Below are 26,573 nucleotides of genomic sequence, written 5' to 3'. Positions count from 1 at the left end.
ACAAGGACTATTACATCCAATAGTAACAAAGCCTTTAAAACCTGATATGCGAATCCACAGTCCAATTGTTGTCAGTACATATACATATTTGTTAGGGAGGGAAAGGACATTGAAATGTAAATTATACTGGGACCTAAAGTTTTAAAACCACGTTATCTTATTACAAAACTTTGGGGACCATTGTCCCCTCTTTCTCTAATTCAATTAGTGTATTTGAGTTTATCATCAGCAAGGAAGAATTGGTGATATTGAACTTTAAATCACACTGGTACCCAAAGTTTTATTAACACTTCTGTCATTAATTGGGTACTTTGGGTACTTTCATAAAGTAGTTCCTAACTATGTGTGTCCAAACTTTTTTACCTAAAATTTCAAAGGAAGCTTTTTATAGTGCCCATAAAAAATGACGTCATACTGGCCCACCATTGGTCAATTACAATGTTTACTGGCCTGGCATTGGTATTTTAGTCTTTGTATTGCCTTATTATCGGTCATTTGTATTGTATCACGTCATTTTTATAGGCACTATAAAGCATAGACGTCCAAGGGGGGGGGGGTAAAGGGGTGATTACCCCCCCCCAAGATTTTGGATTTTCAATTTTTACCCCCCCAAATAAAAAAGCTTGGACGTCCCTGCTATAAAGAGCTTCTATATATAGTAACAGGCATGAATATCGACTTGTAGAGCAGTTTCGCATCTAGAAATTTGAGAATGGATACAATGTACTATACATGATTAAATGATTATATATTGCAAAGGCAAAAATTTTGGCACTTAAAATCTTTAAAATGGCACAAAAATGTATCTAAATAATAACTAATAAATCACAAGAATCTAATAAGTTTTTGGAGAATTCAGTTTAAAATCACAAATCTATTGTTATTTAAATTTTTTCACTGGATGTACTTTTTGGTATGAGTGTCCATATGCTGTTTAGATTTGTAGGCAAGCTCCGCCCAGCTGCTAAATTTAGTCCTTGTTGCAAGCTGTCACTAGCAGCCTGCAAGCTGCCAGCAACTTGATTGTTTAATGGTAGATTTAAAGCTGCTTGGCTGCTACCAGATAAGCTAAAAGCAGATTTATTATTAGCTGCCAAGCTTAGTACAGCTGCCTGCTGACCGCTAACAGCTTGATTGTCAGCCCGTAAGGTCAAAGCATGGACAGCTAGTGGGTTAGTGGAAGCTGTCAGCTGTTGATGCCTAGCTGCTTCTGATGACGTCATTGATAGATTAACAGCTGTTGCCCCCGTTGGGGGTGGTGGGGGTGAGTGCTTGGGTAGTGATGTAAAAAGGGAAGGTGGTGAATTTTGAGATTCTTTCATTTCATGATCTTTCAAATCACGTGACATCGGCGATGGCGGCGAATGATTATTGATTGATTGACTGTTGTTTGATTGATTGATTGCGGCGAGGGCCGCGGCATGGCGCATCTTCAGCTGGTCCACATAGTCATCCTCATCATCATAATCAATGATGTCCAGTTCCTCATCTTCGCCGCCATTCCCCGACCCGTCGCCGCTCTCGTCACGCCCGCCGCGCTCACCGCCTTCGCCGCCGCCCTCGCCCTCCGTCTGCTCACGCTTGCTCTTGGTCCGCCGGTTTTGAAACCACACTTTTACCTGAAAAAAAGAAGTAAATATAAATTTATGAAATGTTACTCATATAAGGATTTAAAGACTTCTAAAACGGTTAAAACATACAGAATTATTGAGAAGTTTTAAAACTTTGGGTTATTATAATTGGATTGTTCAAACTAGAAAGTAAAAAATTTTTAATTTGCAAATTGACAGTGTTTAATCTTTTCTACTTATAATTATAATTTAATGTCTTATCCATTTTCAAGTAAGATTTTATTTAAAAATATAGCCCCCCTCTTAAACTTTACATTTATCCCAGGTATTTAAAGGGATAAGACAATGGCCGATAATTGATGCACATCTGTAATGATGATATACAAAATTACCCTTTCTGTATATTAAAATCATTAATTGAAGCGTTAGAACACTCAACTTAATGAATCATCCAGTCAAAATTCCCCAAAGTTCAGCCAACAAATAAAAAAATGTTATTGTAAAACTTTGGTGACTAGTATAATAGACAGCCCATTGTCCCCTCTCTCTCTGCATTTATTCTCAGAATATTTTATCAATAACCACTTTCCCCCTTTTTAAAAAAATTTAAATAGAGACTGATTCCCTTTAAACTTAATCCCTAACCCTATATAAACAAGGGCGACAAGATTCATAAGAATCAGACGGATGGACAAACGAACATTGAAACTTGCAGAGATGTTAGAACTTAACAAGTAGAATATGAAGTTTTAAATCTTAACAAATTACTAATAAATTTGTTGCAAAATTGAATAAATACATGATACTGTTTAAGGACATAGTTACATTTTAGCCAGATTGTATAAGATGCATGTTATGGCTATCCATTAGAAACGGATGGAACGACCCCAATTATATAAAAGCTTCGCTTTCAAAAACATTTAAGAGTTGTTATTTATTTTTTAAGGCGATTAAGAATTTAATCCCCTTAATCTGATCCTATTTTCTGCCAATTAATACCAACATTTTAGTTCATAATAAACACGCTAGGCAAATCTTTATTAACATGAAATTGTTAAAAATTATTCAATTTTTGTCTTTATGAGCAAATTTTTTTATATCTGATAATTGAAATAATAACATTTTAGATTTTTAAGGCCATTATTGTTTTATAGATTTATTAGTTTGGACTCCTGACCTTATCATGAATATTTAATTTATTATAACTTTACATGACATCTCAGCCACCCTTCCCTTTTATTAGTATATATAGAAGTTTTATTTATAGGGCTCGATACACACATTGTGTATGAGCCAATAACATTCGAAATACAAATTTTTCTCTGCTTTAAACCTAATTTCCGCTGAATTTAAAGCTGGTCTGGGTCGCGAAAAAGAAAATATATTTATCGTCCATTGTATCATCCCTTACTTAAACTTAACAAATCAGAAAGTCAGACAAACGAACATAAACAATTATCTATAATACAAAGTAGAATGATGTCTGTCCGTCCGCCTGTCTGTCTGTCTGTCCCTTAAGATCTCGGTAACCACTGAACCGATCAGATTCTACTCTTCAGGGAATATACCTACTTGTCCTGTGGTGGTTTTGGGCTATTTTCTTGGGGGGTGGGGTGGGTATTTAAATAGTGGTGGAGTGAGTGCATTTCCAGGTAATAAAAGATGTAATTAAACCTATTGGGGCAAAGCACCTAGACGCTAGGGGCGAAGCCACTAGTATAGTATATTGTTACAACGTTTTTGTTTTCGACATTATTTATACGTTGTCTGAATTGCACATTACTATTACACAAATCATCATGCCATGTTTGAAATCGATGGTGCGATTCTAATGAGCCTAAATTAACGATCCGAACTATACGTTACGGACAGACGAAAAGGCCATAGAAAAGCTTCACTTTTAAACCTAGATACCAAAGCTAAGAACCAGTTCAAACTGTACAACCTGTTTAAAATTAAAATTTAAAGTCATGCTCCCCAAAAAACAAAACAACAAACGGACAAAGTAAGGCATAGAATAGCGACGCTTCTTATAAATAACTCCCCCCCACCATCCAACCGATAAAAAATATAATTTAAAACCGTTTTCGTTGACTTAAGTCACCAAAGGTCAAGAAATAAATTTAAAATAACATTATTGACAAATTTGTTATGCTTTTCTTAAAGAAGATTTATTAGGCTCAGAGGCCTCTAAAGGCAATTAAGAGACGGGAGTCAATACTCCACTTTGCATTTGAGTTAAAAAAATAACAAATGAGGGAACGTGTTGGTAAAACTTTGGGGACCAGTTTAATTTACAGTCCAATGTCCCCTTCCTCCCTGGATAATGACTTATTTTCAATGACTACAAATGTTCTAGATTAGACTCGCTCTTTGACATTTTTTGTATTTATTATTATTTATTTTAACAGTTATTTTGGTGCTTTCCCACAAGTGGCTAGTTTACAACTGATACCCCACCCCCTTCTTTTTAAATATATTGACTGAGGGGGGGATGGAATTAGTTTTTTCCCTTATACGGATGGCCTTACACCCCAAGGCCCCCCCTAAAGTTTTTTGAAGTAAATCTAAGTTCAAAAAGCTGCAGTTTATTGACAAATTTTTCTAACACTAAATTCTTAGTTTTTTGCTTTTGAAAAATTGCAATAAAATTTTTTATTGTAAAACGGCAATGCTAATATTATTTAGTTCACTTCTACTGAAGATCATATAAATTGAAAATGATTGCTAAAAGCAAAATATAACTTCATGTCCTGGGAATAGTGTATTTTTATTAAAAATAGGTTGAAAAACATCCACCTTTAAAATATTCCTTAATAAATCACGAAACCTTCCACGTCAAAATAGAAGATGAATACAAAATTCTTTCTAAACTGATTGAGTTTTTGTATTCTTGAAAAGAAAGTAATTATTTTAAGTTTACCTAAAATGACAAAAAGGATGTTGTTCTCTTGTTATTGCTGCTCTACTTATGGATAAAATTAATCTTGTTGGATTAAAAATTTCATAAATGGTCAATTAAAGATGATTTAATCTCCCCAATTCAAAGATCGAGATAGTGGTAAAATATTGGTTTATCTTCCATTAAGCTATCTCTTGCTTAAAGAGATACTACAATTATCTTAATTAGAGTTAATTTGGTCATAATTATTAAGCATATTTATTATTTTTATGTGAAACGTAGTGTTTATGTGGCTTTAAAAGGTGCATTTAGACGATGAATTTCAAATATGATTTGCAATTTATATCATCTAATTCTAATTAGTCCTTTGGTATCAGGGATCTTAATGGATAAGACAATGGACGATTGGTTAATGCACACCACAAATTACTTGAAACAAAATTACACCTTGTGGACACCGATGGTTTGTACATCCCAATCAGTCCATATCAGAATAGACTTTTTGATAACCCAAGATTTTGAGACCGACTATTTTATTATAATGAATTTATTTTTAAAAGCGAAGCTTTTCTATAATTAGGGTTGGTCCGTCCGTCCGAGATAGATAGCTTTTATTCGTTATTTTAGGCATGTTAGAATTGTCCTATCGTTTTCAAACTTTGCATGGTGATTCCTGTAGTAGTTAGGTACGATTTAGAAAGCGTAGCAACTCTATAATCATTACCATAATGTCCCTACGTCCATTTTAAACATGTTGATTTTTTTTACTTTTTTAACAACAAATATTTATGTGATCTAATTATCCGTTTGATCTGATTTTTGGTATATTGATTCCTGGGACAACAAAGAACAATAGTATAAGCGACGCAACTCTATAATCAAGTCCTTAAAATGTAAGTATGTCCATAAACATTATCCTGTATCAAGTAGTTTTTCAACAAATTTACTTACAATTTTGCTTCCACTCTTTCGATACTTTTATATTCTGATTATTCAGTTCAGACACTATACAAGTGTTAATGTCCGTTTGTCCTTCCGTTTCAGTGCTTCGCTTTAATGGATGTTGTCATCCTTGTTTACTTGGATCTTATGTATTATGATAAAGTGAAACTCATCACTGGCTAAAATAACGATACCCTCCATTCCATCCCTTCCTACTGGATGAATAAACTGACCAATAAATGATGTCCATGTTAGCAACCTGAATTGACGACAATTTTCATTATTGGCTTATGATAGAATTATGAAGATTAATGTATGAATGCCCTCCTTTAGAGAGAAATTTGTTAGCTTTCATATTTAAGATGTGAAAATTAAGAAATTAAGGAATATGCACAGAGATAACCATCATAGAGCCGTATTCATAAAACATCATATAATAATGGAAATTTAGTCCATAACAAGCGGAGCAACAACAATAAAGAATGAAAGAGAAAAAGAGGGAGAGAATGAAGGGAGAGAGTGAGATAGAGAATGAGAGAGAATGACAAGAAAAGAATAAAAAGCAATTATAGAAATCATCTTAACTTTAATAAGTTAATATCGAAGTCAAGTTTCTTAGGGAGAGAGGGAGAGAGAGAGAGAGAGAATGAGAGAGGAAAATAAATAAACTAAAAGATAGACAAGAGAGAGAAAGAGAGAGAAATAAAGAAAAAAAAGAAAGAAAGAGAGAGAGAGAGAAAGCAATTATAAAAATCATTAAATAATTTGAGGGTATTAAATTAAAAAACAAGTCAAGTTAGAGTGAGAGAGGGAGAGAGAGAGAGAGAGAGAGAGAGAGATAGATAGAGAGAGAGAGAGAGAGAGAGAGAGAGAGAGAGAGAGAGAGAGAGAGAGAGAGAGAGAGAGAGAGAGAGAGAGAGAGAGAGAGAGAGAGAGAGAGAGAGAGAGAGAGAGAGAGAGAGAGAGAGAGAGAGAGAGAGAGAGAGAGAAAGCAAGGGTATTAAAATTTAAAGACACTTTAGTTAATAATACCAAAGTCATTAAATTAAAAGACACTTTTCTTAATACCAAAGTCATTAATAGAGAATCTGGCCCAAAATAATAATCTTTAACCTTTCTGTTTAGCGTTTAGGGAACAGGGACATGTAAATGATAAATATATTGTTTGTTAAATCCAGGGATCTGAAGGGATTGGACAATAGACGATAATTTGATATGAATTCCCAATGATGTTAAACAAAATTACCCCTTCTGGAGGATACAAATTATTGTTGAAATTTTGGAACCAACCAATCAACATTTCATAAGTACCCAAAGTTTTAGGACAAACGAATAAGATAATTATTCATAAAACTTTGGGTGCTAGTGTAGTTTACAGTTTAATGTCTCCTATCTCCCTGGGGAAAGTTAAATTTTTTTTATATTTTCCATTGTCCTATCTATCTATCCCTGCTTGTTAACCAGACATTTGAGGTTAAATACTTTAACATATAATTAGGATCAACTTATACCAGCGATAGATTTACCTATCTATCTATCTATCCATATATCTAGCTATCTATCTACTATCTATCTATTTATCTATCTATCCATATATCTATCTATCGATCTATCTGTCTGTCTGTCTGTCTGTCTGTCTGTCTGTCTGTCTGTCTGTCTGTCTGTCTGTCTGTCTGTCTGTCTGTCTGTCTGTCTATCTATCTATCTATCTATCTATCTATCTATCTATCTATCTATCTATCTATCTTTCTATCTATCTATCTATCTATCTATCTATCTATTTATCTATCTATCCGTATATCTATCTATCTATCTGTCTGTCTGTCTGTCTGTCTGTCTGTCTGTCTGTCTGTCTGTCTGTCTGTCTGTCTATCTATCTATCTATCTATCTATCTATTTATCTATCTATCTATCTATCTATCTATCTATCTATCTATCTATCTATCTATCTATCTATCTATCTATCTATCTATCTATTATGAAATTATACTATGAGGGAAACGCCCAAACAGTAAAAGGAAGAAAATAAACTAATAATTACCACTTTTTTCTTTTCTTAGCGCATCTACTCTTAAACAACCAAATACGTTAATACGTCCAAAATAATTATTATTTTACTACAATTCATTTGTACTATTAAACTATCTTCCTTAAATTAGAGGTTGCATCCAGGTGCTATGTATTCTAAAGGGGAGGGATAGGATAGAAATATAGCATAAAACCACCCTATGATAAATTTAAAAATTAAAAAGCCTTTACTATCCCGATGGCAATGTAAAGCTTCTGTAAAATGGAGAACTCAATAGGTTAACGAGATATTAACGGACAAACATAATATACCCTTATAATACATAGATATCTGTTGAAATTTGCATCTAAATAATTTACTTTAATATGAATACAGGTAGATAAAAGTTAAATATCTGTATAGATAGATAGCTAATTAAATAGTTAGTTAGATGGATAGATAGATATTTGTTGAAATTAACATCTTAATAACTTTATTTTGATATCATAGATAGATAATTAAATGACTAGATAGAAAGATAGATAGATATCTGTTGAAATTTACATGTTAATAATTTTCTAGCATTATCATAATTTTCTGATTTAATCTTATCAAACATCAGAGAACAGTTTTTAAAGTATTTTTAAAATTTAAAAATTTTACATTGAAATTATTGAATATCTAAAGGGATAAGACAATGTAATAGTTATTTCTCGCATCGTATTATAAACGGCTTTCCGCGGATATAAAATGTACAAGTCTCTTTAGCCCCGAGATGCCGAAGGAACGGACAAAAAAAATGGTTTTAATCTTATGATTGTACATTTTTATATTCGTAGAAAACTGGTTATAAAACGGTGCTAGATATAGTTTTTTCGTATGGATGAGAACCGGTTCCTATCCACCGGATTCGAATGAATACGAGAAAATATATTAATGTTCCCACATATGTAAATCAAATGTATTGGAGTCAATTACCCTCTCCCTCTCTAAAAAGCTCTGGGGTAAGGAAGGGCAGAAAAATAGTCTAAAACCATCCTGGGATCTATGTGTATCTTCCCTAAAATGAAGAACCTACAAACAAAAAAAACCATACTACTTTGTTTTGGATCATGAAAAGGAAACGTAGTCGTATTTTCACAGTAGCCCTTCTTCTATTTCTAGCCACTGCAGGGGGCTTTAACCCTGCAGGCAATCATTAACATTTATCTAACCTAAAATAACATCTCAAAAGCTTTGTGAAATTACAACGAAACACACTAATTTGTTTTCTTTCCATGATCCAATATATTTTTTATTATTTTAAAAACTGGACTTGAATAAAGCTTGCTGTACGTTGTGGTTGAGTGAGTATTATTGTCAGAAGTTGTTTTGGGGGGGAAATATCCCCCTCCCTCCCACGAAAAAAATGGGTACGTGGGGGGAGCAGTTGATAGGTAGAGGGGAATTTGCCAGGAAGAGAGGAAATAATACAATGGCACCCAAAGTTTTATAACTACTTTCTTTCATTTGTTGGCTAGAAAACTTTGGGTACCTTTATCAAATCTTTAGCAATGTCCAAATAAACATTGGGATAACTTTGTTTGTCATCATTGGGGATGAACGTCAATTTATCCTTCATTGTCTTATCCCTTAAGATCCCTGTAAATTTGTAGCTGTGTGATGTGTATACTAGATGCACTTCGAGATACAGGGGACAATGGGCTGTTTATTACACTAGTCCCCAAAGTTTTACAATAATGTTTTCTTATTTGTTGGCTTATTAACTTTGGGGACTTTGGGGAATTTTGATAGATTGATTCATTAAGTTGAGTGTTCAAACGTTTCAACCACTAATTTTGATATACAGAAGGGTTAATTTTGTGTGTCATCAAGAGGGATAAATATCAATTTATCAGCCATTGTCTTATCCCTTTAGATCCCTGAGATATATAACTACATAGTTCAGATTAGATTGATATAACACAAAAGTTTTCAGTAGGACGGTACATTTACAATTTTTAAGTTCCAGCGGCATTTTGAGAAATTGGTACCAGGCATAATCAGTGATCTAAAGAAATAATACAATGGCCGATAAATTGATGTACATCTCCAAAGATTATACACAAAATTACACATTCTTTAAATTAAAATTAGTGGTTCAATCGTTTGAACACTCAACTTAATGAAGCCATCAATCAAGTCCCCAAAGTTTATAAGCCAACGAATAAGAAAATGTTATTATAAAACTTTGGGGACTATTATAATAAACAGCCCATTGTCCCCTCCCTCTCTGAGGGATAATACTATATGGAGGATAAAATGATGTAAACACCCAATTATTATTCACTGAGTTAGTGGTGGAAAAGTTTGGATTTTGCAGGTTTGTGCAACCCAATTATGATTTTTCAAAAAGTACCCAAAGTTTTGAAGCTAATAAATGAGAATTTTTTTTTATAAACAGTCCAATGTCCCCTCCCTCCCTGTATAAGTAACCTATTTATTTTGGGAAGTCGATAGGCTCAGAGTGCGTCATACTAGAGACGTTAAAAAATACTTAAATAGTGCTACTTCTTCCTATTAGTTAGAGAGAATGCCTAAGAAAAAAAAACAGGCTTAATAGGACTTCAAGACAAGAATTATCCAATCAAAGGATTGTTTCTCTGTTTTGCATTATATTTTTTTTATTTTTAGTGTACAGTCCTTTTACTGATATGATATGAAAGAGGGGAAAATTACCAACGATTTAATAATGTGTTTAGAGGGGGAGGAATAGGGAGGAGGGGGGTGAATGGGATATAAAGGAGGGGTTAAAACTGATTTGTAATTGGGTGATATGACGGGTTTAATGCTATATAACACACACTCACACACACATACATACACTCACTCACATATACATAAAATATAATAAAATATCAAATAATAACCAATTTGTTAAAATAGCGGTTGCGCTCCTAACATCTAGATAAGGGGTAGAAAATAGCTTAAACCCATTCCGTTACCAATGTAAAGCTTCCATAAATTAAGACCTCAAACGGTTCAGTGGTTAGCATGAATTCTTAGACGGGGGGGGGGGGGGGAGGGGGAAGTTTATTCCCCCTTAGATAGCATAAAACCTGCTCAGGACCAAAAACAAGCTTCCTTTAAATAAAGTGAAGTAATCGGTTCAGCCGTTTTCGAGATACACACTTACAACCAACATGCTACTTTAGTCAGAGAGAGGGGACAATGGGTTATTTATTATACTAGTCCACAAGTTTCGTTGGCTTAACAAATTTGTTGACTTTTTTTGAATTTTGATTAGTTTATTAATCAACTTAAGTGTCCAAACGTTTCAACTACTAATTGTAATCTACAGAAGGGGTAATTTTGTGTATCATCAATAGGGATGTACATCAAATTATCGGTCAATGTCATATCTCTTTAGATCCCTGTTTAAAAGATATATTTTAATTATAAAATTAACCTAAAATACCTTCTTAATTGCGGTCGAACGCGCTCCTCGTTAAATGGTTTTAAATCGCTCAGGTTGAAAGGTATTATGCTTCAATTAGTAATCAAATATTAAAGGAGCTTTCCTTCAAAGTGCTTTGGCGAGCACAGAAACCCCTCTCAGTTTTTTTGATATAAATTGAAAATTAAGGTAGGGGGTTTTTCGTGTTGCTTTATAGATATTTTTTGGTGCGGTACCACCAACCTCCCAAGATAAATCGAAAAAAATCCGAAAAAAAACATAACTAACCCCATCTGGCGGCGAAAAAATATTTTTTGGTAAACAGCTAATCTTAATATAGATTGAAAAGAAATCATTTTACGTGCCCCTAGAGGCCTTTAGCTTATAGTTTAACAAGTAGACATTACAAAAATTGGTCTTTTTTTGTAGATAAATCTTTTTAAAAATACCTAATCCTTTTAATTTAGTATGATTATATGGGAATTAAGATATAAATTATTGATTATAACTTAATTGAGTTATAGATGACTTCAACCTAAGGGGGATAATCAACTGATTATAAATTATAAATTAACTAGCTAACAAGGCAATAGAGATATTAGTTATAGAGGGATAATCAACAGATATAAATTATCTAGCATACAAGGCAATACATAAACTAGATAGAGGGAAAATCAACTTATTATGAAATATAAAAAAGCAATAAATATAATAGATATAGAGGGATAATCAACTGATTATAATCATAGATTAATTAGCTAACAACAAAATAGATATATTAGTTATAGAGGGATAATCAACTGATTATAATTATAGATTAATTAGCTAACAACAAAATAGATATATTAGTTATAGAGGGATAATTAACTGATTATAATTATAGATTAATTAGCTAACAACAAAATAGATATATTAGTTATAGAGGGATAATCAACTGATTATAATTATAGATTAATTAGCTAACAACAAAATAGATATATTAGTTATAGAGGGATAATCAACTGATTATAATTATAGATTAATTAGCTAACAACAAAATAGATATATTAGTTATAGAGGGATAATTAACTGATTATACCAGCTGATAAGGAAATAGAAGTATTTAGATATAGATTGATAATCAACTTAATATGAATTAGCAAGCTTACAAGACAATAGAGGTATTAGACAAAGATGAATAATAAACTGATCAAAATTATAAATTAACCAGCTAACAAGGCAAAAAAGGTATTAGACATAGAGGGATAATCAACAGATATAAATTATCTAGCTAACAAGGCAATACATATATTAGATAGAGGGATAATCAACTTATTATAAAAAATAAATGAACCATCTAAAAAAGCAATAGATATATTATTTATTGAGGGATAATCAACTGAATATCCTTATACTAAAGTAACAGGATGTCTGTGTGTTTGTGTGTTTGTCTGTGTGTTTGTACCAAAGGATCTCGCTAACCGCTGAACCGATCGGGTTCTCCTTAACAGGGTAGCTTCTCATAGGTCCCGGGAAGGTTTATAACTATTTTGGGGGAGGGTACCACCACCCACCCAAGAGAAATCGCCCCTAGAAAAAAATTACCCTTCCCAAAAAAGAGACTTTAACGAAACATAAACCAATTATTTCTCTAATTACCTATATATTTGAAATAAAAAAGCATTAAAAGTGCCACTAGAGGCCTCTAGGGGCGTAGCCGCTAGTCCTTATACTAAAGTAACAGGATGTTTGTCTGTGTGTCTGTACCAAAGGATCTCGCTAACCGCTGAACCGATCGGGTTTTCCTTAACAGGGTAGCTTCTCATAAGTCCCGGGAAGGTTTATAACTATTTTCTTGGGGGGTGGGACACCCCCAACCCCCCCAAAAATGAAAAGTAACCACCCCCCCAAATAAAAATTTTTTTTTTCGTTTTTTAACTAAAATGAAAAATGATGGGGGGGGGGGGGGCACGCAACCCCCCCCCCCCAAAAAAAAAAATTCCAACCCCCCAAAATATTTTTTAAAATTTTTCTTTTAAAATCTAAAATAAGAAATTGGGTTATCAAATTCGACTCCCCCCTCCTCAAGTGCCCCTAGAGGCCTCTAGGGGCGTAGCCGCTAGTAAATTATAAATTAACTAGCTAATAAGCCAATTGATATATTAGTTCTAGAGAAATAATACAGACAGACATACAGACAGACATACAGACAGACATACAGACAGACATACAGACAGACATACAGACAGACATACAGACAGACATACAGACAGACATACAGACAGACATACAGACAGACATACAGACAGACATACAGACAGACATACAGACAGACATACAGACAGACATACAGACAGACATACAGACAGACATACAGACAGACATACAGACAGACATACAGACAGACATACAGACAGACATACAGACAGACATACAGACAGACATACAGACAGACATACAGAAAGACATACAGACAGACATACAGACAGACATACAGACAGACATACAGACAGACATACAGACAGACATACAGAGGGACATACAGACAGACATACAGACAGACATACAGACAGACATACAGACAGACATACAGACAGACATAAAGACAGACATACAGACAGACATACAGACAGACATACAGACAGACATACAGACAGACATACAGACAGACATACAGACAGACATACAGACAGACATACAGACAGACATACAGACAGACATACATACAGACAGACATACAGACAGACAGACAAGCATACAGAAAGACAAACAGACAGACATACAGACATTCAGACAAAAATTGAGACGGACATACAGACAGACAAACAGACAGACAACAGACAGACAGACATACAGACAGACATTCAGATAGACATACAGCTACACATAAAAAAATACATACATACAGACAGACATTAAGACAAACATACAAAGAAATACAGATAAACAAACAGACAGATATACAGACAGACATGCAGACAGACATACCGATAAACAGACAGACAGATAATTAGAGAGACACATAGACAAACAAACATACAGACAGAAATACAGACAGACATACAGACATTTCTTACTATAAATAAATTTACATTTAGAAACATTAAAAATAATCTTGAAATATAAATTCAAATGCAAATTTTATCGTTTTTTCACATATAAACATTTTCATTAAAACAAGGATGACAATATTCATAAATTTCTATTAAGCTTAGAAATAAATTCTGTAGATTAAAATTATTGTTTGAAAAGTTTGGAAAATATTAGTTTGAAACCAACCAATAAAAATACCCAAAGTTTTAAAGCAAACGAATAAGAAAACATTGTTATAAAACTTTGGGTGCCAATGTAATTTGCTATATAGTAGCTCTGGTCCCCAATAAATAAGATCTAATTTACGACCTGTTTATATTATGTTAATAAGTTACTTAGATTAAATTTCAGGGATAAAAGGTATTGGGCTTGGAAAGGAAAATAATAAGCATTTTTCCTGTTGTGGGGGGGGGGTTGAATGTGTCCTTCGTTGTATTAAATAGAAAAGCTAATGGTACTATGTCAGGCGCTCGACATTAATGACATGAAGGGAGGAAACATTAAGCTGTAAATTATACTGGTACCCAAGGTTTTATAAACATGTTCTGCCCCATTGGTTCGCTTAAAAAATATGGAAACATTTTTAAGATTTTGATTTGTTAGTTCAAACTTTCGAACAATAATTTTGATCTGCAGAGGGGTAATTTTGACTATCATAATTGGGGTTGTACAACAATATATGTCTGTAATACTTTGGCCTAAAAACAGGCGCAACTTCCAGATAAAAGACGTGCAATTGAATAAATGGTTTTCTTCTGTAGACATACATCCTGTTACTTTTTATTATACTAGCGGCTTCGCCCCTAGCCTCTAGGGGCTTTGCCCCAAGAGGTGATAAAAAAAAATCATGGCGAAAATCGTAAAGAACCATGGAAATCTCCTTCAAAAAAAAAATGGAGGGGGGGATTTTTTGATTTTTGGGGGGGTTGGGGGTGTCCCACCCCCCAAGAAAATAGCTTAAAACCACCACAGGACCAATAGGTAGATACCCTGAAGAGTAGAATCCGATCGGTTCAGTGGTTACCGAGATCTTAAGGGACAGACAGACAGACGGACAGACGGACAGACAGACATCGTTCTACTTTTATTATAGATTCTGCCTTATCCTTTTTATATCTGATAAAATTAACTATAAATCATTTTTCATTAAATAACAGATAAAAGAAAGGCAACCCTTTTAATTCTAAAACATATCATGTAGGGAATCAGGAATAGGTCAGTCGAAAATAAATTTGAATTTCTCTAGGGGCACTTAAAAGAAATTTAAGATTTAAAAGAAAGGAAAAATTAGTTTTCTTTTTTTGGGAGGGAGTATTTTTTTCTATGGGTATTTTTTGGGGGGAGGTTGGTTGTATCCTCCCCCAAAATAGTTATTACCTTCCCAGGACCTGTGAGAAGCTACAATGTAAAGGAAAACCATATTGGTTCGGTTATATAGACAGACATCCTGTTACATTTATTTAAGGATAAATAATAGTTAGATAGATAGATAAATAGATAGATTGGAAGGGTATAGAAAGATAGATAGATAAATTTTTAGGTACCAAGAATATTTTTGTAAGATAGATAGATAGATAAAAATTAGAAACAAAGATAGATAGATAAAAATAAAATTAGATGTCCCCCAATTATGATATAATTGATGTAATTGCTGCTCTATAATTTTATTATCACGTCCGCTCCATTTATTATCATCAAATTAGATTAACTAGCCCCACAAAATTCCCCTCCGAATATTTTCTCATGTTTAGGAATATTTTTCTAATTCAGTGATTCAGTTTTTTTCCCATATTCAAATTTTTAATATCTAATTTTCTTTTGCTTTTGAAAAAATCCGGGGGTGGGTTAAATTTCCTCCCCACCCTCCCCCCCGCCCCCCTATGCTTATTTCCTCCTGGAGGTCCTAACCCAATATCCATTATAACCTAAACTAACCTGACATAAAGTATTAAACATTAACATCTTGATATTAAAAGTATAAAAACACGTTCTATCATTCGTTGCCCATAAACCTTGGTTGAATTTAAATTTTGATTGGTTTAATCAAACTAGCAGTGTCTATACTTTTTAACCAATAATTTTAATCTTAAAAAGATTTAACTTTATTCATCATCATTGGGGATGAATATCAATTTAACTTTCATTGTCTTATCCCCTTAATAACCATGCTACCTAACTATCTGTCTATTCTAGTTTTACAGGAAGTAATTATTTATCTCTGGAATGGCAAAGTGAGTGTTACACTGCTCAGGCAATTTCAATTAATTTGATAAATAGTTCAACAACATTAAGCATTTAGGACTGATACACATTTTCTGCCATTTTTTCTTCATTTAAATGATATATTTTTTTCTAAATCATTTTGAAAAATCATGTATCGTGTCGTATTATAGACAATTTTCTATGAATAATAAAATAAAAATCATAATATTAATACCTGTTTGATAGTCTAGGCCTTCGGTGCCTACAAAACTGGTAATAATATTATAATTTTTCATTTTACTATCCACGGAAAGGTGATGCGATTATTAACTATTTTTATTTTTTTAATCTTTAAATACATATCCAGTTACTTATGGGAAAGTTGGGACATTGGACTGTAAATTTTACTGTACTCAAAGTTTTATTCATACGTTTTCTTATTCGTTAACCTATCACTTCACTATTATCAAATCTTGATTGATTGGTTTAAATGAAATCATTGACCAAAGTTTAATAATTATAATCTAGAGGAAGAAATTTTGCAATCATAATTGAAGATGTTTATTAATTTATCGTCCATTGTCTTATCCCTTAAGATTTCAACAAATACCAGACATTAGTTGGGGTTTAAGGAGTCAAAGACCATTTAAAGAGAAGCACTTTGATTTTAATATTTTTAAAGTTTTATATGAGAGTTACATAAAGATGTCTGTCTGTATGTACATCTATCCTCTAAGATTTTGTAAATGACTAGACCGATCGTCCCACAATTTTCAGAAAAGTTTAACTTTTATATTTAGAAGATTCTCTTTAAAATTAAAATCGTAATATATTACTAATTGCATCGCCCCTAGCTTCTAAGAGCCTTGCCCTAAAACGGGAGTGGGAGAGTTTACCCAAAACTTTCGATTATGATGGCAGTTTTTCACGATGAAAACATCTTAAACCAGATAATACCTAATTAAATCAGAGCCTAACCTTTCAGAAGTTTACCAAGATCATAAGCTTATACTTGGCAAACAGACAGACGGACAGACAATATTCTACTTTTTTTTACATACAGTAAGTCTACCCTTAAACTTGACCAAATATTTATAAAAAATTATAAGAACGTACTTTCCCATTATAAATACATTTTGATATTTAACGTGTTAATGATATAATATAGGTTAACACTAAGCAAAAACAGATACATTTTAAGTGTCAGATTATAGCAGGGACTTTAAGGGATAATACAATAAACTAAAATTAGTTATAAAAAAACAAATTAATCCTTTTGTATACAAAAAATATGGAAAGAAAATGCGAGTTTGTCTATTAACCCATCGAGATTTCCCAATGTTTATATAGCTTCAAAACTTTAGGGACTTTTATTGATTCTGTGATTGGTTGATACAAATAAAAGAAGTGTTCAAACTTTTCCACCAATTTTTTGGTCTAGAGAAGGGGTTATTTTGTTCATCATCCTCATCTACTAAAATATAAAATCCTTCTTACAAGCGGAAACTTTGGAGTTTAATATTTATTAATCTATCCCTTTCTCCCTGGACAAATGGGAACATCTCGAATTGGTTATAAAACTAAATCACTCTAGAATCACTCATTTCTATCATTAGAGTAAATCATTGGTATAAACGTAGCTACCTTATCATTTTTAAGCATGATTGTATGTCTGAAATAAATAGGAACATTGCAACTTTTATAGTTTTGGGGTATTGGATGATGCAACAGTTTGCAAAGATTGTCCTTATTTTGGTATTTGGGGGGTATCTTTAATTAGGATTTTGGTTGGCATAAAAGTTCACAAAATATGTAACTTTTTCAATATTGAAGAAATCTATAATTCATAAATTACCTAAAATTACACATTTTTGATCTTAAGGATTTAAATATGATCGCAATAATTTTTATACTATAGGGTAAATTTTAGTATATCGCTTAATATTTTTGGTCAATTTGTCTAGACTAGGGTAAATGTGTTACCTGTGTTTCTGACAAGTTGAGTGACTTAGCAAGTTCTTTTCTCTCCTGTCCGACAACATATTGATTCTTCTCAAAAGCTTGCTCCAGCTTCAAAAGTTGAGAGGGGGAGAACGCTGTGCGAATTCGCTTCGGCTTGCGGAAAGGCAACAAAAATTCTGGTAAACTTGGTCCTGAATATAAAAATTTAAATCAATATCCCATATTTTTTTCATTTGACTAAATTTAACCATAAAAAGGTCTATGGCTTTTAGTAAAATCATGAAAAACTGTATGGGCGTACTTATTTGAGTACTGAAAACCCCAACAAAATCCTAAAGGAGATGGTAAAAAAATATGTAAGGGTGAGGGTTTTTAGTTTACTAGCAAAATACATATCTAACCTAAAAGTGAAATATATGAAAATTTGAGTAAAATTGCATTATAAATAAAGCAATGTAAGGCAGAAAAAAGCGCAAAAGTAAAGTTATTATGCTATAATAAGTTAAAATGCATAGAAAAATGCTAAAAATATCTTTATTTGTAAAATTGTTTGGGGCCGGGTGTATGGAAGGGTAAAAATGTAAGAGTTTAGAAATTTCCAAAAATAACTAATTTTTTCTGTTTTTTTTTCTTTTTCTTTGGCCACCAAAAAAATAAAATTTTACTTTTACTTATCACTAAAATATTTGTTTACCTAATTTTCTACCAAATACTTTATCCAAGAAAAATAGCATAATTTTGTTTTGCAATTTAAGACTATTTTTATAAATTTGCATAGATATTATGCAAAAATTGCTTTTTCTTCTTTTTCTAGTTCTTTTTTTTCTTGTATATCACTAAGTTCTTTAACTATAGGTTTGAGTAAGATTATTAATAGTTATTTCTCGCATCGTATTATAAACAGCTTTAGGCGAAGGTAAATGTGTACAATTATAAGATTAAAACCAGTTTTTTAGCCGGTGCCCTTGGCTAAAAAACTGGTTTTAATCTTATGATCATACATTTTTTTATATTTGTATAAAACTGGATATAATACAATGCTAGACATAGTTTTTTTGTATGGATGAAAACTGGTTCTAATCCACCGGATTAGAATCGGTTTCTAATGAATACAAGAAAATCTTTTCCAGTGTAGTATGGCTTTGAAACCTATTAATATCAGTTGAATTAGAACCAGTTGTCAGCAATACTGAAAAATCATTTTTAGCATTGTATTACATTGAATTTTTCACGAATATTGAAATAGAATAAAAAATTATTGCCAGTTCTAAATGTTTTTTTTTCCCAGTATGGCTGAAAACCGGTTCTAATCCAGCGTATATAAATCAGTTTCGAAGCCATACTGTGAAATATCTTTTTATCAAAATGAATGATTTTACTACAGATTTGGATAAATTTTGATTTATGACATAAATTATCTCTTTTATTAAAATAAATGAAGATATATATTATATTTTTTATTGCATCGTTTTATAGTTTTCCGCAGATAGAAAAGTAAAAAATTATATTTTATTTGCACAAAGGGGTAGAAGAACCAATTAAGCAAAAATTTTGATTTACAGAAAGTGAAATTTTAAAAAATAAGTTAATTTATAATACATCAATTCATCGTCTTATCCCTTGAGATCCCTGTTATGGATAAAATAATGTCCCGAGGTCCCAATTATGTCTTGATTGAAAAACCTTTGTCTGGAAGTCTCAACTGTGCATGCTAACAAGATGCTTCTTTATTAGGCTAAGGGATTTCGTCTCTTTTTACTATTATTGTCGCGCATCTGACATAGCAGCTATAATAGGATCAATCACCATTAATAACGTACTTTGGTCAAGATTTAACCAGTCAACAACCAAACGATGAATTGATTGGCTATTCTTAAATATTAGCGTGTTAATTTGAAAGTTATCATTTAACACAATTAAAAAAATGAGGTTTTAAATTTTAATATTTTAAATATGATTCTAATTAATTCTAATTTACTATATGATTAATTCTTTAATAAACTTTTAACGTTTTTATTAAATGAATAGCTTTTCAAGAAAATGATTTTTTTAATTAAAAACTAAAATTACAAAATTGGAATTAATTTATTTGATATCCAAAATAATATCCAAAAATAAAAACAGGTTATTTATTATTTTAACTATTGTCATCTATTGGTAAAATAAGTAACTATATTCTTTCCAAACTTATCTCGAGTCTTAGTTATTAATTTAACCCTTTAGATATACTCCTAAAATCAAAGCAATCAGATATAATTATATAAAAAAAGGACATATTGACTTTAAGGCAATTATTATAGAGTTACTACGCTTTCTGCGCTTAAATCCTTTTGTCAAGTTTCAAATAGATAAGATAATTTTAACATGTCCAAATCAATCATGTAATTTTTTATCGCATCGTTTCATAGACAAGTTTCCGCGGATATTAAAATAAAAAATGAAAAAAACCAACAGTTTCTGCTAACAAAATTTGTAATAGTTTTATGATTTTTATTGTAATATTCGTAGAAAATTGTCTATAATATGATGCTAAGCATGATTTTTCAGTATGACTGAGAATCGACTTTGAAGCCATACTGTACAAACTTTTCCCTGAAACCTTATTAGTTCAATTATAATGTTATCACTTCTAATTTTGTTCTCACAGTTAATTCTTACATTAAAAGGTTTCTTTGGGGCGCGACAGCAGCGCGTCAGCCGCCTGTAAGCCTCAGGGAAATCAACCTTTTACAATTTAATAAAGGTCAGCTGGAGGTCCAAACATTACCCAAATTTGGCAATTTCTCTTTTCAATTTTTTTAGTATTCTAACGGGTTTAAATTTTAAGCTTAATCGCGGCTAACACTCGGCTGTCGAGCCCTTGTTTCTTTAGACTTTCATGTGAATTTTTAGTATCGTAGCTACTAGCCGTCTATTTTCAGGAAGAAAGGGAAATTATATTACTTTAGTACCCAAAGTTTTATGATATCTTTAAAAACTTTGGATACTTTTATTAAATAGTGTATTTATAATCTTTTGAACCAATAGCTTTAATTTAAATCAGTGTTTAATTTTATTTATCATCATTGGGGATGTACATCAATTTATCGTCCATTGTCTTATCCTTTAAAGTTGCTGGTGTAATATAATAAGAGTTTGTTTAGTGTTTTCTTTTAATCAAGATAAGCTCTATTCAATTTAGAAATAAAAGCCTATACACATCTCAGGCAGAGAGAGATGGGATAATGGGCTGTTAATTACTATAGTCCCCAAAGTTTTTTAATAACGTTTTCTTATTAAACTTTTATTGAATTTTGATTGGTTGGTTCATTAAGTTAGACGTCTAAACGTTTCAACCCCTAATTATAATCTAAAGAAGGGGTAATTTTGTGTATCATCATTGGGGATGTTAATCATTTTATCGGCCATTGTCATGCCCTTTTAGACCCCTGCATATCAGGGATATAAGGGATGGTCCAATGGATGATAAATTAACCTTTCCCTAAATTTCCGAGTAACAGAATGTCTGTCTGTGTGTGTCTACGTTTGTGTTTTTGGCGAAGGATTATGGTTCTTCTTTAGAGTGAAACTTTAATAAAACTAAGAAGTTTTTTTAACTATTTTTCTTATGGTTTAGTAATTTTATTCATCTTAATATAATTATTAATATCTTATACTTTAAAAAAAATAGTTTTTTTTAAAAGGCTTTAAAACAATGAACAAGAAAACATTAAAAATAGATGCCTTTACTAAAGAGCCTAGCGAGCACAATAGAGACTCTTCCACTTATGCATAACTCCTGCGGGTGGAGGGGCCCTAATCCTGTGTGGCTACCCAGTACCCAATAGAACCTAACATAACTCCTGCGGGTGGAGGGGCCCTAATCCTGTGTGGCTACCCAGTACCCAATAGAACCTAACATAACTCCTGCGGGTGGAGGGGCCCTAATCCTGTGTGGCTACCCAGTACCAAATATAATCTAACATAACCTGGCCTAAAGTAAAACACTAAAACACGAAAAACTACCCACTCCCCCTTTATTTTCATTTAATTTAAAATGAGATATATTTTTTCTTTGGTTGTAGTAGACTAAAATGCCTATTCTTTTATGCCTGAACAGTATCTGTACAAGAATCTACATAGTTAGATAAATGATATATAAATATTTTTTTTATTCATTCTATTTATTAAATTATTATTCTTTATTTTGTGATATAAAGTTGACTTATTTTAAGCGAAGCTTTTCTAAATGTAAGGTTTGTTTTCTTTAGGGATCTTAAGGGATAAGACAATGGATGATAAATTGAAATACATCCCCAATGATGATAAACAAAATTACCCAATCTGTAGATTACAATTGGAGACACGTAACTTAATGAATACAAATCAAAATTCATCAAAGGGAATTTTTTTATTGGTTTATTCATTAAGTTGAGTGTTTAAACATTGCAACCATTAATTTTGATCTACAGAAGGGTTATTTTTGAATATCATCATCGGAGATGTACATCAATTTATCGGCCATTGTCTAATCCCTTTAGATCCCTAAGTAAATTTTGACTGATTGATTCATTAAGATGAGTGTTTAAACGTTGCAACCATTAATTTTAATCTACAGATAGGGCAAATTTTTGTATCATCATCGGGGATGTACATCAAATTATCGGCCATTGTCTTATCCCTTAAGATCCCAGCCAAAAAAAGCTGTTAATAAAGGGTATAAAATATATAAAAATGGATGATTATCATAGATTTATTGAAGAAAAATTGAACGGTTAGTTTGGCCGTTTTTACAGCTAGATGGATAGGTAAAAGAACGAAAAAACGACTTTTAATATACCCTTATTCACAAGTAAAAGAATGTCTATATGTGTGTCTGTCGGTACCGAATGATCTCGCTAACCGCTGAACCAATATGGTTCTCCATTACAGCGTTGCTTCTCACCCCTCGATAGTATTTTAAAAATTAAAGTATTCAGGTTTTTTGTTTGAAGCTAAAGTTCTAGGAGATGGCTTGCCTTATTGAGTCATGCCTTCCACAGAAGCATCATATATATCAGAGGGTTGGTTTTTGGCTATTTTATTCCTCACTTTAGAGACCATAGATACGTCTTCTATACGTCCGTACGTCACTACGTTAGAGAAAATTTAGTACAATAACATATTGTTTACAAAGCACAACACTCTTTTTAATCTTTATAAAATTTCATTAAACGTATTATAATTTCATTTAACTGTATTAAATTTTACTGTTCCTTTTTTTCCTTATAGATCCTTTAAAGTTTCAAATTATTCCTTTTCAATGCATTTGAAATGAGGCCAATTTTATTTTAAAGTGTTTAACAACTCTTAGAGGTGAAGGTTTTTTGTAGCGAAGCTACTCTATAAATCCAAATATTCGTCGGGCCGTCAGTTACGTGTAACATGTTTTTTGATGTACATCCCCAATGATGATTTACAAAATCAACCCTTCTGTAGAATGATTACAATTAATGAACCAACTAATCATAATTCAATAAAAGTCTCCAAAGCCAACGAATAAAAAAACGTTATTATTAAACTTTGGGGACTAGTGTAATAAACAGCCCAATGTCTACTCCCTAAAGAAAATGCTGAAGTGAAAGGACACCTCATCCTATAATATAAAGTACTAAGCTTTTTTTGTTTGTGGCGAAAGATCTCGCTCACCACTGAACCAATATGGTTCTTCTTTAGAGGGAAGCTTCTTATTGACCCTGAGATGGTTTTTGGCTATTTTATTTTTAAAAAATAAGTCTGGGTATTGTTTTAGGCTATTTTTCTGCCCTTTCATTTTCCTTCGAATATAGAGTACCTAGATGCTAGGGGCGCTGACGCTAGTGTTATATATGGGAACAATAAATGAGATCTTACAAAACTTCACTCAACCAAAAGAGAGAGAGAGAGAAAAAAAGTAGAAAATCAACTTTTTTTTCTTAACCATGTTTGTTATTTCTGGGAAATAGGAATTTTTCAATGGATAAAAAAATAAATCTTCCCCATATTCTTAAAATTTGAAATTCTAATCGTCCCAGGAGAATCAACATGTATCTTTTTTGATATCAAAAAGGCTAAAAACACCCTTTTCTTCAAAATGTTGCTTTCTGGTAAATATTATAGAGTTGCTAAATTCTACAGGTTATGCCTTGTTTTTACAAAAATCCTCCAATAAGGAATGAATTCAATAGAACAATTTTATCATTTTGGAAGTACAGAGAAACATAGAGAAAATGTTTTTAAAATTGATTATTTATTTTGTCAATAATAGAGATTAATTTTTCTTTCATTGTTCTATCCTTGTATCTTATCTTTAGAGATAATGTTTATTTTCCATTGGACTTTCCCTACATCCCTGTCTTATCTAAGTAAGGAGAACAAGAAAGGAGTTGACACCAGGGAGGGAGGGGACAATGGGCTGTTTATTACACTAGTCCCCAAAGTTTTATGATAAAGTTTTCTCATTCGTTAGCTTGACAACTTTGGGGACTTTTTTGATTGGTTGGTTCATTAAGTTAAGTGTTTTGTGTATTATAATTGGGAACGTACATCAAATTACCGGCTATAGTGTTATCCCTTTAGATCCCTGATTCGACACAGATTTGTCTAAATAGCAGGAAGGGAGGGGACAATCGACTGCAAATTAAACAGATCCTCAAAAAGTACTTTCTTTTGGGATTGAAGATTGTTCAAAACAATTTAACAAACTATCAGTTGAATCAATGGAAATACCTCTAATAATGATAAACAAAATTATCCCTTTCTTACACCAAAATCATAGATTATAAAGTTTGTAATTGACCAATTAAAGTTTATAGCCAACGAATAAGACAACAGGATTGTTGTACTCTAGGTACCAGTGTAATTTACAGTTCAATGTTCCCTCCCTCCATTGAATTAATTAATAAAATACAAATAATCTATAAAAAATAGTCATATTGACATATTATATCAAAGTTGTAGGTTCTAAATCAATGACTGTACAGACAGACAAACGTACATAAATTTAATATAAAGCTTCGCTCTAAATACCTGACATACTTTATATAATGTTAGACCTATCCCAGGGATTTTAAGGAATAAGATAAAGGACGATAGATTCATTTACAACTCTAAGCATGATACATAAAATCACCCCTTCTGTAGATTAAAATACTTGGTTGACAAGTTTTGACATTGCCAATCACAATTAAAGTATCCAAAGATAGTAAGCCAACCAACGCGAAAAATATGTTTACAAAACTTTGGGTACCAGTGTAATTTACAGTCCAATGTCCCCTCCCTCCCTTCCTGGACCTAACCCCAAATTTTCTGTTGTAAATTGTGCGGCTATGATGGGGCTATTATTTACTATTTAGACAAATTAAATGGTCCACGGAAAATTAGCAACCATCGCTTTTTAGATCGACAGAGGAGCAAAAGAATGATGCAAAATTGGCAAAAACCTTATGGTGCTTTCCCTAATGTGCCAACGAGCAAGAAAAACCCCACATTGTGAAGGTAATAATTTTAAAAGAAGTATGATGAGTTTCTTTTTGCGGTGGTCCTTACCCTGCGTGGACTATACCTGCGGCTCCATAACCATACATGGCTACCCTATACCAAATATAACCTAACCTAACTTGATAGAAAGTAAAAACAATGGCACAAAAACTACCCCTCTGTGCTCGACTTAGATCTTTGAGGAAAACCAACATATCTTAAATTATAAAAATATCCTTTGATCAGAATTAAAAAGTTTTTTTATGAATAGTTTTTTAAAATACTGTTACGTTAATTAAAATATGAAGTAAATCTTTATTTTATTTTAAAAATATAAATGATCAGTTTAAACAAATATTCCAGCAATTCATATAAATAACTACTTGGATGTTGCACCAGATTTTCATGAACCCCGATAAAATAATACTCCCAGCTGGCTAAATTTATAATACCCCCGATCCACACCCTTTACTTAATCCCCTCCCCTCTTACTGGATGAACGAACTAAACAACAAATGAGAATTATTGTAGCATCCTAAATTGGCGACAAAATTTCCCCTGTCATAATATCCACATTTTCTATATCCATTATTCCAGCCAAGTGCAAAAATGATTATGACAATTAACCTGTCCCGTGTAAATCCTATATTTATCTTAAATTGTTGTAAATTTGACAATTTAACCCTCGCTAGCTTGACCCCTTTGCGTGATAGCAGCAGATTCGTAACATAACTATTCTAGGATTTCTTCAAACCAGTTCCCCTCCCCCTTTTTTTTCTTTCCCTCAAAATGCGTAATTCGTGACAACTCATGGGTGTTTATACAAATGCGCCAATTTTTTTTATAAAATTTTTTTTAAAAATGACATCTGTTTGGTTTTCCTTTGCAATTAAGCCTATTTTTTAGGTACAGGGAAGATTTTTAACTACTTTGGTAAAGCGTATCTCCACCCTCCCAATTTAAAATCCCCCCCCAAATTTTTTTTCTGAATATTTCTTATTA

General features: G+C 32.3%; 1 protein-coding gene across 1 annotated transcript in view; it reads right to left on the bottom strand.

The window, feature by feature from the left end:
• Positions 1-610: 610 nt before the first annotated feature.
• The window catches only part of LOC145319939 (uncharacterized), a 29,634-nt gene continuing 3,671 nt past the window's right edge, over positions 611-26,573 (bottom strand). Inside the window, exons 3-4 of the mRNA XM_080162340.1 lie at positions 18,117-18,286; positions 611-1,619 (exon numbers count right to left, since the gene is read on the bottom strand). Of these exons, the coding sequence (XP_080018466.1) occupies positions 885-1,619; positions 18,117-18,286 (905 nt within the window). The 3' untranslated portion in view covers positions 611-884. The remainder of the gene's footprint in view (positions 1,620-18,116; positions 18,287-26,573) is intronic.

This window comes from Acartia tonsa, chromosome 5 (genome assembly GCF_053477335.1).
Source record: "Acartia tonsa isolate MP-2025a chromosome 5, ASM5347733v1, whole genome shotgun sequence".
Lineage (NCBI taxonomy): Eukaryota > Metazoa > Arthropoda > Copepoda > Calanoida > Acartiidae > Acartia > Acartia tonsa.
This window is presented reverse-complemented; position numbering and strand designations above follow the sequence as displayed.